The 12,336-nt window shown below is 33.6% G+C and overlaps 1 protein-coding gene across 2 annotated transcripts in view; it reads left to right on the top strand.

Annotated features, from left to right (window-relative positions):
• Positions 1–12,336, top strand: part of HDX (highly divergent homeobox) — a 288,979-nt gene that overhangs the window by 214,875 nt on the left and 61,768 nt on the right. For both annotated transcript variants that reach the window (XM_073227782.1, XM_037004817.2), the window contains one exon: positions 2,970–3,174. In XM_073227782.1, the coding sequence (XP_073083883.1) occupies positions 2,970–3,174 (205 nt within the window). The remainder of the gene's footprint in view (positions 1–2,969; positions 3,175–12,336) is intronic.

Here is a 12,336-nt window from a genome sequence, read left to right as displayed (position 1 = left end):
GGGGTGAAGGGGAACAAAAGGTAAAAAGAGGAAAAAAATGAAAAAAAAGTGAGTTCATTGAAAAAAATCAGTGAAATTGACAAACACCTAGCAATACTGGCAAGGATAAAAAAAGACACAAATTACTAATATCAGGAATATCGCTGATATCAGGGATATCACTACAGAATTTGCAGACTTGAAAAGGATAAGAGAATACTACCAAAAATTCTACACACACAAATTTAACAATTTTGATGAAATGGATCAATTTTTTGAAAAATGAGAACTACCACATCTCACCAAATAGGAAATAGATTACTTGAACTGCCCTGTAACTATTAAGAAAATTTCATTCATCACTAAATGCTTCCCCCAATACGAATCTACAACTTTCCAAAACCTATAGCTAGACATCATACTTAATGGTGAAAAATAGAATATTCTCACGCTACTATCAGGAAAAAAACATGATGTCCACTCTGACCACCTTTATTCAATTTAGTACTGGAAGTTTTAGCCAACTCAGTAATGCAAGTAAAGGAAATAAAAGGCACACATTAGTGGCTGTATAGACCACAGCTATTAAATGAATTCAGCAAGGCCCCTGAATACAAGATCATACCAAAATCAATTCTGTGTCTATATAGTAAAAATGAACACATTGAAACTGAAAGTAAAGATACAATACTATTTTAGTCATTCAAAAAATCAAATACTTAAGTCTAAATCCAACAAAGCATTTGCAGGATTTGTATGCTAAAACTACAAAACACTTTGTAGTTTTCTTAAATGAAAGAAATCGATGAAGTTCTAAATAAATGGAGAGACATTCTTTGTTCATGGACTGGAAGATTCAACATAGTAAAAATGTAAATTCTCTCCAAATTGATTTACAGTTTTAACATAATTCCTACAAAAGTCCCAGTAAGATTTTTTGTTGATGTAGACAAGGTAATTGTAAAATTCATTTGCAAAGGAAATACGCTAGTATAGCTGAAACAATCCTGGGAAAAAAATAAAGTGAAAAAAATCTATCTACCCAATTTCAAAAATTATTATATAGCTATGCTAATCTAGATTGTGTGGCATTTACAGAAGGATAAAACATATAGAACAGTGGAACAGAATAGAGAACCCAGAAATAGCCCTACAACAGTGTGGTCAATTTGGCTGATTTTTGACAGATGCCATAGCAATTCAATGGAGGAAGCTTTTCAAGGAATGGTGTTCGAAAATTTGATATCTATAGGAAAACATAAATGAACTTTGACCTAAATCTCACACCTTACACAAAAATGAACTCAAAATGGACCATAGATTTAAAGGTAAAAAATAAAACTATAATGCTTTTAGAAGATAACAGGGAAAAGTCTTCAGGATCTAGAAGGGTTGGTGAGGAAATCTTTGAAATGGCACTAAAACCATAATCTTTAGAAGAAAAAAATAATAGCTTGGACTTTATCAGAATTAAAAACTTCTGTTCTGCAACACCAGGATGTTTAAAATGCAATCTATAGAATGGGAGAAATATTTGCGAAACCACATATCTGACAAAAACTCATTATCTAGAATATATAAGGATTCTCAAACTCAACATTAGAAAAACACAATTAGAAAATGAGCAAAAGACATGAAGAGACATTTCACTGAAGAGAATATATGGATGGTAAATAAATATATGAACGTATTTTCAACATCACTAGCCATTGGAGAAATTAAGAACCTGATGATCAATCACTACACGCACCAATGAGAACAGCCAGAATTTTAAAAAGAATTTCTGACAATACCAAATGCTGGCAAGAATGCCAAGAAACTGGATCTCTCATACATCATTGGTAGGGATGTAAAGTGGTACTTTTCTGGAAACAATCTGGCAGTTTCTTATAAAACTAAGCACATAATTAGCATATGACCCAGCAATTGTACTCTTAGGCATTTATCCTAGAAAAATGAGAACTTGTATCACACAAAAACCTGTGTATGACTGCTCAAAGAAGCATATATGTAATAGCTAAAAATTGGAAACAACCCATATGTCCTTCAGTAAGTGAATGGTTAAACAAATATTGCAAAGAAAATGGAAGAAAATGGTACATAAATATCATCGAATAATACTGATTGATAAAAGGAATGAACTATTGGTACATGCAACTTGAATAAATAATCAGAAAACTATGCTGAATGAAAAAAGCCAATTTCAAAACATCACATGCTGCATCCCTTCATTTATATAATATTTATATTCTCAAAATTACACTTACAGAAGTGGGAAACAGATTAGTGGTTCCAGGGGTTGGGGATAGTGGGAAGAAGGGGAAGAAGAATGGTGTAATAAAGGACCATAGAATTGTGCATGCATATTGTAAATTATAAATTTCCTGTTTTTGTTATTGCACTGTAATTATGTAAAATGTAAATTGAAGGAAACAGAGTAAAGGAAACCTACTGTTGCCACTTCCTGTTACTTTAAAACTGTTTTAATACAAAAAGATTAGTTCTAAATCTAGTAAGATTAAATTTTAGAATGCTTGAAATATGCAGGTAACTATTATGGAGACAAAGAAAATTAATAGAAGGCACATTTTCACCTAGGAAGAGCAAGATTGGAAATGGGATATGACCTATGGCTGTAACTGTATGCCTGGTCCCTTTAAAAAAAGAACCAATTCCTGCTTCATTTGAAATATTTGCTGGGTTATTTTCTGCAGAAAGAAACAAAAACAAAAATGAAAACAAAAAGGCCTACTGCCATGGACTGACAGTTGTTTGAAACTTAATATTTAGATAAATATCTTTCTGCTAATAAGATATATAAAATAAAAATATATTTTAATTTTAGCATATTGAGTAATAATAAAATTTCATTATTCTTAGTAACTATTTCTTTCAATCATATTTATGTAGCATCCATTCATTATTTTAATATCCAGAACTGCTAAGCTTCCTAGGTTTATAAAGCTTCTTCCTCTGTTTCTTTTATAAAGACTTGGATTGGGAATCGAAGAAGGAAATATCGTTTAATGGGGATTGAAGTTCCTCCTCCAAGAGGAGGCCCTGCTGATTTTTCTGAGCAGCCCGAGTCTGGTTCTTTGTCTGAACTCACACCAGGAGAGGAAGGAACTGAAGTAGGAGAGGATAATGACAGAAATGATGAAGTATCCATCTGTTTGTCTGAAGGAAGCTCTCAAGGTATTTTATATGTTGAATCTCCTACTGATAACTCTTATAAATTTGATGCATTTTTCTTGCTTTTCAGCTTATTGTACTTCAGACCTAAAATCCTCAAAACATTTGGTCAAATATTTGAAAAGAAGTAGATTTATTTTTATTCTATTTTTTAATAATTATATGTATTTAATGTGCACATGTTTTAATATACATACACATAGTGAAATGATTACTACAGTCAAGTCCATTAACACATTCATTTCCTTATATAGTTCACTTTCATGTGTGTGGTGAAAGCACCTGAAATCTACTGTCTTAGAAAATTTCCAGTATATGATATAGTATTGTTAACTATAATCATCAGGCTGTACATTGTATCTCCTTACTTATTCATCCTACATAATTGCGACTTTGTACCCTTTGACCAATATCTCCCCATTTTCTTCATCTTCCCACTTCAGTAACTACTATTCTACTCTGCTTCTGTTTGACTTTTTTTTTTTAATTCCTCATGTAAGTGAGATCATGCAGTATTTTTCTTTCTGTGTCTGGCTTATTTTCATTAGCATAACATCCTCCAGGTTCGTCCACATCATTGCAAATAGCAGGATCTCGTTTTTTAAGTCTGAATAATATTCCCTTGTATATGTATTCACCACAATCTATATATCCATTAATCTGATGATGGAGTCAAGTTGTTTCCATATCCTGACTACTGTGAATGATGCTACAATGAATATGAGCGTTCAGATACCCTTTCAGGTACTGATTTCATTTCATTTGGGTACATACCCAAAAAGAAATTGCTGGGTCATATGGTAATTCCATTTCTAATTTTTTAAAGAACTTCCATACTGTTTTCCATAATGTCTATACCAGTTTACATTCCCATCAATGGTATACAAGGGCTCCTTTTTCTACAGATCCTCACTAACATTTGTTGTATTTTACTTTTTTGATTTTTAATGCCTCTGCCTGAACAGTTTCCACATCAAGTCACCACAATGAGGAACATTTCATCTAACATTATAATGATTTCCCACATTTATAAATTGTTATTACAATAATCCACAATTATAATTAAGTCCATGATTGTTTTTATTTTATTAGAATTCTAGTGGATTCATGTAAGAGCATTATAAGTTCCTTGTAATGAAAGAGAATATGGTATAATGTAATTATACCAGGCTAGTAGTCAGCAACCTGGATGCAAGTCCTGGATCTTCAACTAGATGATTATGACTTTGAATAAAGCATTTAATTCATCAGACTTAAGTTTCCTTATCTGCAAAACAAGGGAATTAGGCTGGATTATCCTTAGAGTGTTTCACAGTGTTTCACTAAATAAGAATTCAAATAATAATACATAATTATACCATTTGCCCATGAGAGGTATGTTTCATCGATTTCAAGCATAGAACCAATTCTCTTCTGACATGTTTTTTAATAAACAATTTTACAACAGTGTAATTTACATATCATAAATCCATCCATTATAAATGTAGAATTCCATGTTTTAAATACATGTTATGAAGTTGTGCAACCACAACCATCAACAAAATCTAATTTTAGAATACTTTCATCACTTTAAAAATTTTCTTGAGCCACCTTGCAAACTGCACTCCTATCTCCGGACCCAGGCAACCACTGATCTGCTTTCTGAAAATATAAATTTGTCTTTCCGAGGCATTTCATATAAACTGAATCATACAATATATGGTATTTTTGCATCTGTGATAGAATCTTGCATTAGCCCATTTTGTTTGTTTTTATTTTATTAACCAAGATATTAATATTATATTTTCCAGTTTATTTTTTGCCTTTTACATTTTCTTATGGAGTTTTCTAATGTTAAAACTTTTGTCTGCAATTTTTATGTTGGCAAACATACCAGTCCTTTCCTTAATTATTTCTAACTTTGAACTTATAATTACAAAGTCATTCCTTGTACTGCAATGTAACCATACCCCTATATTTGCTTCTTGAATCCTTATGGTTTCATTTTTACATCTTGATGTTTATTCCACCTATAATTTATTTTGCTCTAAGATGTGTATGGAAAATACCTGATTTATTTTTTCCAAATAGTAACCAGTTGCCCCTACACTCTTTGTTGAATAATCCAGTATTGAGTTTAAATGTAATTTTTTCTTATCAAATGTATGTGTATATATGTATATACACACATATATGTATACATGTGCATGTGGGTCAAATTCTGGATTTCTTATTATGTTGCATTGATCTGATTACATGTAACTGTGGCTTTATAAAACATCTAAATATCTGGTAGGGCTCTAATGATCCTCTTAGCTCTTGTAGCACACTGATGAACTTTATATTATTCATTTATTTTCTAATTGAAGTATAGTTATTATACAATATTGTATTGGTTTCAGATATACAATATAGTGATTCAACGGCTATATACATTATGAAATCCTCACCCCAAGTACTGTAGTTAATATCTGAGAACATAGAAAGATGTTACAGAACTATTGACTATATTCTTGATGAAATATAGAATTGCTTATTCATAGCTTTCCCCAATCTTACCCTTAAAAATTCATTTAAGTATTTTATTGATACTGCATTAAATGGATAGTATAATGTGAGAAGATGAATTCAGTTTTGCATATGTTGAATTTTAGTTGATATCAGGACATCCATGTGGAGCTGTCCAGCAGACCCCTGGATAATGTGGGTTTGGAACTCAGAAGGTGGGTGAAGACATGAGAAGAAATATGGAAGGTACCTACATTGAGGCCAAAAAGTGACTAGCCATAGAAATAGAAAACAGTATTAAGTGAGAGAATAGAAAACAAGAAAGGAAGATGGACAAACACCGGGTGTTGAGAAATATCCAGATTTGGAGGTTGGAGGAGAAAAGGGAGTCATTGAAAGAACATTCAGATACAGGAGAAAGGATAGTGTTATTACTAAAACCAAGGAAAGAGAGATTTCAGAAGGAAAAGGAGTCATTATCTCAATGGTCTTACAGAGATTGGGTAGAAATTCCTCTCATGATGCATCTAAAATTGTCAAAAGTATATAAGGGGACAATAGAATGATGATACCAGGGAATGGAGAAGAGGATATAGGGAGCTGTTATTCAGTGGATATAAAATTAGTTATACATGAGGAAAAAGTTCCAGAGATGCATGGTACCTACAGTTAGCAATAAGGGATTGTATATTTAAAAACTTGTTAAGAGGAAAATCATGTTAAGTGTTCTTTTTTTATTAAGGTATCATTGATATACCATCTTATGAAGGTTTCATATGAGCAACATGGTGGTTACTACATTCTCCCCTATTACCAAGTCCCCACCACCTACCCCATTACAATCACTGTCCATCAGCATAGTAAGATGCTAAAGAGTCACTACTTGTCTTCTCTATGCTATATTGCCTTCCCCATGTCCCCATATTATGTGTGTTAATCATAATACTCCTTAGTCCCCTTCTCCCTCCTTTCTCACCCACCAACCCCACCCTCTTTCCCTTTGGTAACCACTATCCATTCTTGAGTTCTGTGAGTCTGACGCTATTTTGTTCCTTCAGGTTTTGCTTTGCTGTTACGCTCCACAGATGAGTGAAGTCATTTGGTACTTGTCTTACTCTGCCTACCTTATTTCACTGAGCATAATACTCTCCATCTCCATCCATGTTGTTGCAAATGGTAGGATTTATTCCCTTCTTATGGCTGAATAATACTTGTTGCAGTTGGGGACCATGAAAATGAGAAACCAAGTCATAATGATGTTTAATGCAGAGGGCTTAGACTTCTTCTGGAGACTAAGCACTAAGTCAGTGTGCCCCTGCATCTTTATTAGGTTACAGCAAGCAGTAAAACAATCATTGATTAATAATCATTGAATGTACTTTCTCAATGAATCAACCAACCATGAACTCGATTTGATTTTTATGTGCCTATTGTGTTAAGTCATTCGGTTATGTGAGTTTCACAGTATGTTCCTTGTCTGGGTTTGCCCAGAAGGATCACAAGAACTGTTTGCAGCTTCTGTTGCACACTGTTCATAACTCACACCAGATCCTATAAATCAACACTTTGTTCTTCCTAGTAGATTAGTTTTGGTCATAAATCAAACTTAAGCAGAAACTAAACTACACCAAAGTTTATTGCTAGGGGGTCTACATTTCCCCCTTTTTGTTTAGCTTGCATCTTTTGTAACATTAATGAGAAGACTGCTGATTGCTGTTGAGCACGTTGATGTTTTTGGGTAGCTCTTCTCCAGACTATACAAAACACAAATAACAAACATAATACAATTATTTTAAGTGTAGCAGTGGAACCACTGCTACACTTTATCGGGTCCAGATTACTTTTTTCATCTGCAATACTTTCCTGTAGATTAGAACCACTTAATACTTGCAATTGTTCTTGGAAAGTATCAATAATGTGCTGTTGAAATTTTAATAATTTTTGAGTCATGTTGCCATGATTTAACGGATGTTTTTTACATTATCCCCGAGAAAATAAGTATGATTATATGGTATAAGAGTAACACAAAATCCAGTTGTATTTCAATCACATTTCATAGAAATTTGATGTTTCAAACTAACAATTAGATCTCCTGGCGTGATAACTGCTTGTTGCAAATCAGTCAATAGTGCATTAATTTCACTATCTATCCATCTTTGGGTGGTCCACAATTTTGATGAATTAGAATGCCAATTATTAACAAAGTTAACAGTCTGAATGCTTTGCTAAAGTGTGACTCCAGAGGTTGCAGCAGTTGCAGTTATAGCTACGATTCCCAAGGTAGCTGTAATGATTAATCCAATCATTCATTTAGTTCTTTTCAGAAGATTGTCAATAGTATATTGGAGAAGCATCATGCTTGGAGAGTCTTGCCACTTTTGGTGTATTTGAACTGGAAGCCAGAGACCTATTCTAGCCTTAAGAATATAAATACTATATTTTGTGGAAAAAGGAGCAGAGTTATTAATACAAGTATAGAATGAACAATTTACACAGGAGATGGAATACCCAGATGAATTATACACGCTGTGTGACTAATCATAATTTAAAAAGGGCAATCTGACACAGGCTGTAATATAATGACTCTCATTTTTTATAGAACTCAGTTGACTACTTTTTGTAATACTATCATTCCAAATATGGCCTTTCCAAGCTATCAGATCCCATAAAGCTGAGGGAATTTTCCATAAGTGATATTGCAGGGGCCCAAAAGGTAAATGTGGGGCAGGAGGAGACATTCCACCTCCATGACAATAAGTAGTCTATTAGACGATGTGACAATGGTGTAATTAGTGCTATTAATATATTTATGTCATTTTAGGTCATGCCCCTGCCCTGAGAGCTCCAATCAATGACACTTCCATAGGAAGTATTAAGTAAAACCTGACCTATTTCTCCTTGACAATTCGTTCAGTGCACCCATTCACTGGTTTTCATAACAATTGACTGGGTGCAGATGGGCAAATCAGGGGGATAATCTGCTATGTCACTTGTATTAATTTTTTTGTGGAAACCAGATGCTTGAAGAAGGAGCAATTTTTTATTGGTATCATTTTTGACTATGGATAGCCATGCAGCTGGTTGCATTTTCAAGCAATGATATTCATGTCCAATACAAATGTGTATCCCCTGTACTCCCACTGTATAATTTTCAGTTTTTATGCCCTCTTCTCCTGGCCTTAATGGACCATGAGTATCATAAGGACCAGGAGTCCAGTTGGAATCATTAACATACATTGGGACCATTTTGGAGAGCCAATAAATAACTCGCTTGTTTGGGGAGTTAGGAATGTAAGCCCAATATGAATGATTAATGCCATTAGCAGAATTTACCCCTATGGTGACCACACCAATCACAGCCAAGCTTATCCGGTCTGTTGTATAATTTTTTCAGCTTCCTGTGTCATCTTTTTTAGTTGTCCCCATGTTGGGGGATTCACTTTTTGAGTTCATGCTAATGGAACTCGAAATCTGGATCTTCCAATAATCATGGCTTGCATCTCATGAAGTGAGGTTCAACATCAATTCGAGGCCTTTTGTTCATTTTTTGGGTTTTATCTTTTTAAGCAGGATCCACACAGTTGCTCCTTTTTCTGTAATGACACAAGCATATCCTCAGCTCCACCTCTGAACCATTCCTGATTTCCATTCTCCTATATCATTCTTATAAAAAACAGGCCGATTTATTTCAGGAGACTTTTCTCGCACCCAATGTCTGTCAGCAGCTGACAAATCTGCATCGTCTAATTTAAAAAAATTCAGGGTAAATAATGCCCTATGTATTCTCATATGGGGAGTTTCTGTGCCACCATATACCCCTTTTTGTTTAAGCAACATCTCTTTTAATGTACGATTATGTCTTTCAATAATTGCCTGTCCTTGAGGATTATATGGAATCCCAGTAACATGTTTAATATCCCACTGGGAAAGGAATCTTTGTAATTTTGAAAAAAGAAAACTAGGGGCATTATCTGTTTTAATTTTAGCTGGTAATCCCATGACATTAAAAGCTTCTAGTAAATGTTGAATTACATTATCAGCCTTTCTCCTGATAGTGCAGAAGCCCATCTAAAAACAGAATATGTAACAACTGAGCAATGAACAAAAGATAATTTTCCAAATTCTTGTATATGGGTAACATCCATTTGCCACAGTTCATTAGAGTGCAATCCTCTTGGATAGACCCCTGGGGTGTAAGATTTACTTTGAATTTGAGTACACTGAGAGCATTAATAAATAAAAAAAGTTTTTTTGAGAGGGCATCTCTCATAATTATTGATCAAATGGTTGTTAACAACAATAAAATTCTGTATAGGGGACTCAATGCACAATCATTAATCAACCCCAAGCCTAATTCTCAACAGTCTCCAATAATATTTTCAACCTGTTCTTTAGTGAGGTGGAATTTAACTTGTGCACCTTTTCTGTTAATAAGAGTTTGTTCATGCCATGCCTTGGCAGTCAATAGGGATCCAATAAGTAACTTATCAATATATTCATTAGCTTTAGTCATTTGTCCAGGGATGGAGGTATGTGCTCGGATATGAGTAATATAAAGATCATGAAGTCTATCATACAATAATTGTTGCAAAGTACAAAATAATTGATATAATTCAGTGCCATTATCAAATAGAATAACAGAGTAAATATGTTTTACCATATATTCAGCATACTGTGAGTCAGTAACAATATTAAGGGGATTTGTAACATCTTGTAATAACATAATAACAGCATATAATTCAGCTTTTTGTACTGAGCAATAAGAAATTTGAACAGTTTTTGTAGTTTTTCCACTATATCCTGCTTTGCCTTCTTTATTAGCATCTGTGCAACAAGTATCAGCTTTGGGGATAGGACGATTTTAAAAATGTCATTACAAATCTGCTGAGTTTTTTTAAGGAATTGAATATGTTTGTCTTTTGGTAAATGATTATTAATATTTCCTACATAGTTAGCAAAGACTATTTGCCAGTTATCATTCAATTTCCAGTTGTCAGCTATTTGGATGTTAGTAATGGGAACAACAATTTGGGAAGGGATTTGTGCAATCAAGGCAGGCAATCGTAAGCACCCACAAATAATTAACTGACAAACTTTATCTATATATGTCAGTTATTTTTTTTGATGCCTTATGTGGTAAAAAAAAATCCATTCTAAAATTTTTCCTTTTTCCCATAAAATAGCAGTAGGGGAATGCTCAGAAGGGAAGACTAATAACTCAACATCATATTGATGAATACATCTAAATAACTATTTCTCATATATTCTTCTACCCATTCTAATTCTTTTTCAGCCTGAGGTGACAATTGTCTAGAACTGTTTAATACAGAATTCCCAAAGTATCAAATAAGTGCTTGAGAGAGTAGGCTAGAATTCCTAAAGAAGGGTGAAGCCAATTAATATCACCTAAGACCTTCTGAAAATCGTTTAAAGTCAGAAGACTATCTCTCCTAATTGGATTTTTTTGTGGAAGAATTTTGTTCTTTCAATTATATTTCCTAAATAATTATATGGAGTACTATCCTGTACCTTTTCAGAAGCAATAATAAGACCATAATTGGTTAATTCTGTAACAGCTTGCTCATAGAGGGTTTGCAAGGTGGGCAAATTTTTATGAGCAATTAAAATATCATCCATACAATGAATAATTAGGGAATCAGGAAATTTTCTCCTTAATTTTTCTAAAGGTTGATTAACAAAGTATTGGCATAATATAGGGCTATTTAACATTCCTTGAGTTAAAGCTTTCCATTGATATCGAGCAGTATGTTTATAATTATTGGGAGATGGAACAGTAAAAGCAAATTTTTCACAATTAGAAGGTTGTAATGGAATAGTGAAAAAGCAATCTTTTAAATCAATTATTTTAATATTCCAATCAAGGGGAATCATACTGGGTTGTAGCAGTCCATGTTGTAGAGGACCCATAGGTTGAATAACAGCGTTTATTTTTCTTAAATCTGTCAGCATTCTCCATTTTCCTGATTTTATCTTAATAACAAAAACAGGAGAATTCCATGGACTAATAGATTATTCTATATGTCCAGCAGACAGCTATTCTTGTATTAATTGCTCTAATGCTTGAAGCTTCTCTTTTGGTTAAGGCCACTGTTCTAGCTAACATACCCCAGCAATAGGGACTTAAGCAGTATTCTTGTGCTAATCCTTGCAATAGCTCTTTAACATAATTAGATCACATTCCATACAGTTACTGCTTGTTTCAAGTCCTTTATAACTTTAAAAGATAAGGGAGTATATTCGAACTGCTGATATCCCTGAGGATATTGATCACTAGCAGGCATTTGTTGTACAGTGACAAGAAATGCAGAAGCGGAAATAGGCCGTGAGAAAGCATTGATATCCCCCTCTCTTCACGCATTTAAGATGGATTGAGCTATTACTGAAACTTGAGGAATGGGAACGGTTGACTTACACGGAATTTCCTGATATGGAGGTAAAGGAGGGGCTGTAGGGACAAGCTCCCTTTTTTTACTGTCAAAGGTCTTTACCAAATAGGTGTTTATCATTTTCCTTAACTAGAGGAGATTCAACTCTATTTTTCAAAGAAATTAGTGTTGAAGTTAGTGATTCTAGCAATGTTGTCAAAGTAGGTATTTGTTTTTCAATGGAATGTTTAGAATAGGATGAGGGCCTCTGGAAAAAGCAAAGCAAGATATT

This window comes from Manis javanica, chromosome X, assembly GCF_040802235.1.
Source record: "Manis javanica isolate MJ-LG chromosome X, MJ_LKY, whole genome shotgun sequence".
Classification (NCBI taxonomy): domain Eukaryota; kingdom Metazoa; phylum Chordata; class Mammalia; order Pholidota; family Manidae; genus Manis; species Manis javanica.
This window is presented reverse-complemented; position numbering and strand designations above follow the sequence as displayed.